Here is a 6,123-nt window from a genome sequence, read left to right as displayed (position 1 = left end):
TCATTTAATAATGTGTTCGACTCACCATTTCTCCTTACTTTATCACAATACATGTCTCTCCAATCAAATCATACGCCGTTTATCCTCGAGGTGGCACCAAGGCACCCATGATTCAATGTAGCGTCAACGGGTGCAACATTTTTGGTTAATGAATCTCAGCCACATGTGGTCGAACCAAATAAAAATAATGATACCATTGTTTTGTTTATGTACCGTTTGGTGTTATGAATGTGATAAGAAAGAAATATTAGTTTATATATTGTTTTATTAGTATAGTAGATTAAATAAAAATGTATTTTGATACCCCATGATGGGCCCACTACCCTTTGCACATCTTTAGCCCAAATGGAAGACAGGCCCATGACAAGCCCATGTATTCTCCTATAAATACCAGATTCAGGTTTCTAACTCATATATTCGCTATATCATTTTCGGCAGTACCCTTAGCTGCTCCCCCATATATCCTCAGTCTCTAACTTGAGCGTCGGAGGGGTTACGTCGGGACAATCTCTCGGCCCCCTTCTAACGGTCTTATTCGTGATTTTAGACTCAGGGCAATTTCGAAACCTGCGTCTGGACTAGTGACACTTGCTGAAATCGGACCCTAAATTTTCCGTGAGTATCACTTGGCGCCGTCTGTGGGAAATTTGAGCTGAGACGTAGAGATGACCGGTAGGAGAGGGAGCAGAAGAGCTAACTCAGCATCGTCGCGTCCTCAGATGGGACCTGAGCAATCGCATGTTGGGACGAGGCAGGAACAACCTCGTCAGGAGACTAGAGCTGGGCAGCCCCGTCACGAGACAAGGGTCGAGCAACCTCGTCCCAGTGAGAATGTGGGGAACTTGACCTTGGAACAGTTGGGCAAATTTATTACCCAGACAGTGAACGAGACCATAAATAGGAACCAAAAATCTATGTTTGCTGAGAAACAGGCCACTCGCCAGTAGCGAGAGGAAAATGCTGAGGGCCACCAGAGCAGGATTGAAGAGACACAGCCCCTCCCAAACGAGGGGAATATGGAGATGGGAGAGATGTGGAAGAAAATACGGATGTTGAGGCAGCAGTTGGGAAGGAGAGCACGGGCACCCAAGAGAAGAAGTCCTTTTCACTTGCAATTTTGGAAGAAGGGCTTCCTCAAAGTTTCCGAAAATCAAATGTGGGAGAATACGATGAATGCACTGACCCAGAAGAACATTTGGAAAGGTTTGATAACACAGCTCTGTTGCATCAGTATTCAGATGAAGTTAAGTGTAAGGTGTTTTTGGACACGTTGGTGAGGTCAGCCCAACAATGGTTTAACACCTTGCAGCCCAACTCTCTACGATCTTTCGAGGATTTTTCCGCTGCTTTATTACACAGATTCGCTAGCAGCAAGAGGCACCAAAGAAATTATTTGAGTCTGTTTGTGATGAAGCAGCAAGAAACTGAAACTCTGCGAGAATTTATCCGGCGTTTCAATGATGCAGCGCTGGATATACCAGATGCTTCCCCTGACATCATAATAAGTGCCTTTACCCAGGGACTGAGGGGAGGGGAGTTCTTTAAATCGTTGGTCAAGAAGCCTCCATCAAGTTATGATGATCTGTTATCTCGGGCGGAAAAATATGTAAATCTAGAAGATGCCCAGCGGCATAAGAGGATGGAGCAGCGGTCTGGGGGAAGTAGAGTTGAGGGAGCGGAAAGAGGAGGTAGGAAGAGAGGTGCGGGCGAGAGGGAAAATGATAAAACTAGAGGCAGAGGACAATTCTCGTCCCATGTTCCTCTGGATAGGAGTCGTGACAAGGTGAGGGAGCCTGAGGAGAGGTGGGAGAAGTCGCAAAGGGTTGAGAGCAGTGCTAGATTGACTTCGGGGGACATACGAGAAGGATCTGCATCCGGGAGTCGACCGAGGTCTCGCCCGTCCCCTAGGCGTGGTCAAGGCCCTACATGGATAAATGAGAGGGATGGGGAGCAGAGAGGGGAATGTCGAGGTCAAGATGTCCCTCAGGAGCCCGTCGAGCCGAGGAGGGGAATGAATGAGGACAACCACCCTACGAGAGGAATGATTCATATGATCTCGGGGGGTGCTACTGATGGAGAATCTGTGCGAGCTCGGAAGGCACATGGGAGAAGGTTGGAGAACTTTGACATATCTAGGGGTACAAACTTACCACAAGACCTAATCATCAGCTTTGGGCCGGAAGATCTCCGAGACGTTGTGACTCCACATAACGATGCCTTGGTGGTGACGACCACCATTGTCAATTATGATGTGGCGAGGATATTTATTGATAATGGAAGCTCCATAAACGTCTTGTTCAAGAGCACGTTGGATCAAATGAAGGTGAAATGATTTGAGTTTGAGCCGGTCTCCACCCCGCTGTATGGGTTTGCAGGACACGCCATCCCAACTTTAGGTCAGATTGTTCTTCCACTATCCTTGGGGGCTTATCCTCGGCGGGTAACAAAATTGATAGCCTTAACTGTGGTGGATATCTCGTCAGCGTAAAATGGAATTCTAGGACAGCCAGCCCTGAAGGATTTGAGAGCCGTAGCTTCCACTTATCATCAGAAGCTTAAGTTTCCTGTGGGAAAAGAAGTTGGAGTCTTGTGCGGCGACCAAAAAGTCGCGCGTTGGTGTTATGAAGGGGTAGTGAGGAAGGAAGGAAAAAGAGCGCGTGTGGAGGTTAACATGATTAGGAAAGGAAGAAGTGAGTGACTTGCTCCTGGTGAACGTACAAGAAGAGCAATGGAGAAAGTTGGCCCAGCGTGGGGAGGGTTTTTCAGAGTGATTGAGAAATTTAATTCTGGAGCTCATTACTTGGAGAATGCTCGAGGAAAGGCTTTGAAGAGGCCCTGGAATGCTTACCACCTTAGGGAGTATTATTCTAGATTTTATCGTTGATGTATTTCATCTTTGCATTTTCCCATGTAATCAGTTGGAATTCAATAAAATCAAGTTCTTTTTTTTCAGTTCTTGAATGTTGGTATATTATGAAAGTGAGAAAATTTTATTTTCCTGCTAAGGCACCATCTACCAGAGGAGCAGAGATGGGGAGGAGAAAACTTTTATTTTCCTTCTAACGCACAGCCTAGCAGAGGAGCAGAGTTAGGGAAGAGAAAAATTTTATTTTCCTGCTAAGACATCGCCTAGCAAAGGAGCAGAGGCGGCGAGGAGAAAAAATTTATTTTCTTACTAAGGCATCGCCTAGCAGAGGAGCAGAAGTGGGGAGGAGAAAAATTTTATTTTCCTGCTAAGGCATCGCCTAACAGAGGAGCCGAGGTGGGGATGAGAAAAATTTTATTTTCCTGTTAAGCCATCGCCTAGCAGAGAAGCAGAGGTGGCGAGGAGAAAAATTTTATTTTCCTGCTAAGGCATCGCCTAGTAGAGGAGCAGAGTTAGGGAGGAGAAAAATTTATTTTCCTTCTAAGGCACCACCTAACAGAGGAGCAGAGGTGGGGAGGAGAAAAATTTTATTTTCCTGCTAAGGCACCGCCTAGCAGAGGAGCCGAGTTGGGGAGGAGAAGAATTTCATTTTCCTGCTAAGGCATCGCCTAGCAGAGGAGCAGAGTTTTGGAGGAGAAACATTTTATTTTCTTGCTATGGCGTCGCCTAGCAGAGGATTTAGAAGGTGAAGGTGAAAAATTTTATTTTCCTGCTATGGCGTCGCATAACAGAGGAGTTAGATGTTGAGGGTAGAGAATTTTTATTTTCCTGCTAAGGCAACGCCTAGCAGAGGATTTAGAGGGTGAAGGTGGATAATTTTTATTTTCCTGCTAAGGTGTCGCCTAGCAGAGGAGTTAGAGTGTGAGGGTGGAGAATTTTTATTTTTCTACTAAGGCATCGCCTAGTAGAGGAGCAAAGTGCTGGAGAAAAATTAAATTTTCCTGCTAAGCCATCGCCTAGCAGAGGAGCAGAGTTGGGGTTGAGAACAATTAAATTTTCCTGCTAAGGCATCACCTAGTAGAGGAGAAGAGTTGATGAAGCTAAATTAAATTTTACCTACTTGGGCATCGCCCAGCAGAGGAGACAGAGGGTGAGGAGTTGGAAATTAAAATTTTTTCTGCTAAGCCATCACCTAACTGAGGAGTCACAGGGTGAGGAGATGGAAGTTTTATTTTCCTGCTAAGGCCCGGCTTAGCAGAAGAGTTACGAGATGATGAGGAGAGATTTTTATTTTCCTTCTAAGGCATCGCATAGCAGAAGAGTTAGAGGGTGAGGAGGTTGAAGTTTTATTTTTTCTGCTAAGGCTCGGCTTAGCAGAGGAGTCAAGGGCGCGGGGAAGTGTAAATTATTTTCCTTCAAAAGCTTAGTAGAGGACCTTGAGGATGGGGGCGACAATGGCATACCGTGTTAGAAAAATTTATTTGGTTTGTCGATAACGAGTGATGTTTGCCGCTGCGAAAATTACGGGAATCGACCTGCCCGGTCAGGTCGTGGGGATGCGGGCGAAGGGACAGTGCGAGGCGCTGTGCTAGGTGAGAGTGCGGGCTAGGTGTGCGAGGCAGGGGCGCTCGTCTGGGCGAGGGGCGAGCTGGCGGAGGGCAAGGCGAGATTGGCGAGGGTGGTGGGGCGAGCGTGCGCTGTCGTGGGCGAGGGTGTGCGATGCGGCGAGGCTAGGCGAGCGCGCTGGCAGGCGCTCGAGCGAGGGAGAGAGTAACGAGGAGGGGCGAGAGCGAGCGTGCGGGTAGGCGCTCGGGCGAGGGTGAGAGCGACGAGGAGGTACGAGTGCGAGCGTGCAGGCAGGGCAAAGGTTGGAGACGAGCAGCGCGCAGAGCGATGCTGCTGGCATGAGATGGGCGAGCCTGCGCGTTAGGCGAAGGCGCGGTCGGCGAGGGTGAGGCAGGCGCTGGGCGAAGCTGCTGGCAGGCACGGGGTATGCGCGTTGGGCGAGCCCTCGGCGGGGGAGAGGCGGCTAGGCGAGAGGCTGTGGGCGAGGCGGGGACGTGGGGCGAGCGTTCGAAGGGGGAGGCGCGCGGGCGTTGGGCGAGACGAAGGTGTGGCGCAGATACGAGATGGCTAAGTGGTTGAGCGAGGGCGTGAGGGCTAGGTGGTTGGGCGAGGGTGAGGCGAGTGTTTGTGGGAGCGTGCGGTTACCAGGCAATGGAGAGCTGGTGAATGAATTGCAGTGGAAATTCTGTATGGAAGAAGTGAGAATGAAGTAAGGAGGTGACCAGAGTAGGGAGGAAGCCCAGATCAAATCTTTCCTCGCAGATCAGGATTGCGATTTGATTTGTTTTCAAAGTTTTGGAGACTGACGAGCGACAGGAAGAAAATGGACAACTCACGCCCCGTAAACCGAGGACAACACAATTAATCGAACTTTGAACCTACGATTCAGTTCGACTCAAGAGGGGGAGACTGGTGATACCCCATGGATGGGCCCACTACCCCTAGCACATCCCTAGTCCAAATGAAAGACAAGCCCATCAAGGGCACATATATTCTCCTATAAAATCAGGTTTGAGCGTATGATAATTCATTCACGATATTGTTTTTAGCAGCGCCTTTAGCTGTTCTCCCCATATATCCTCAGTCTCTGACTTGAACGTCGGAGGGGCTACGCCAGGACACCCTCTTGGCCTCCTTCTAACTGTCTTATTTGTGATTTCAGGCACTGGATAATTTTTAAGCCTGCGTCTGGATTAATGACACTTGCAGAAAGCGGACCATAAATTTTTCGTGAGTATCAACTATATTATATTATTATTTTATATAATATAAAAAAATATCGGTTCGACCATTGAACTGTTTTTTAAAAATAAACTTATTCAATAACTTATCCAAAAATATTGATGATGTCATCACATTGTTCAAAGTCAAATGAAAACTAAATTTACGAAATTAAATATTTAATGTTATTGGCCCGTAGTACGGCATATTTCAAATGATTTTTTTTTTCAAACTTTTTATATAATTTTTTGATAGATTGAAGTGTGGCCTTAGGTACAGTTTTTTATTGGGCAAATTGCAATTTCGTTACTGTTTATTTTTCTGATTGTGACAAATTTCCGCTTTGGTTCCTATTTTTTTTAGATCAGCTCTTTCATAAGACGGTTTCACGGATATTTATTCGTGAGATGGATCACTCCTGTCCGTATTTACAATAAAAATTAATATATTTGACATAAAAAGTAATATTT

At 46.9% G+C, this 6,123-nt stretch overlaps 1 protein-coding gene across 1 annotated transcript; it reads left to right on the top strand.

The window, feature by feature from the left end:
* Positions 1-665: 665 nt before the first annotated feature.
* Positions 666-2,332, top strand: LOC140972546 (uncharacterized). Its single transcript, XM_073434959.1, has 3 exons — positions 666-861; positions 996-1,278; positions 1,360-2,332. The coding sequence occupies exons 1-3, from the start codon at positions 666-668 to the stop codon at positions 2,330-2,332; spliced, it is 1,452 nt and encodes a 483-aa protein (XP_073291060.1).
* Positions 2,333-6,123: the final 3,791 nt, after the last annotated feature.

This window comes from Primulina huaijiensis, chromosome 3 (assembly GCF_012295235.1).
Source record: "Primulina huaijiensis isolate GDHJ02 chromosome 3, ASM1229523v2, whole genome shotgun sequence".
NCBI classification, from domain to species: domain Eukaryota; kingdom Viridiplantae; phylum Streptophyta; class Magnoliopsida; order Lamiales; family Gesneriaceae; genus Primulina; species Primulina huaijiensis.
This window is presented reverse-complemented; position numbering and strand designations above follow the sequence as displayed.

Bases quoted from the DNA above. Each gene is read 5' to 3' on its own strand.
- LOC140972546 (XM_073434959.1), top strand. From the start codon at position 666: ATGACCGGTAGGAGAGGGAGCAGAAGAGCTAACTCAGCATCGTCGCGT. The intron at 862-995 runs GCAAATTTATTA...GAAGAGACACAG, and splicing joins CTTGACCTTGGAACAGTTGG to CCCCTCCCAAACGAGGGGAA. The intron at 1,279-1,359 runs GTCAGCCCAACA...TTTATTACACAG, and splicing joins TTTTTGGACACGTTGGTGAG to ATTCGCTAGCAGCAAGAGGC.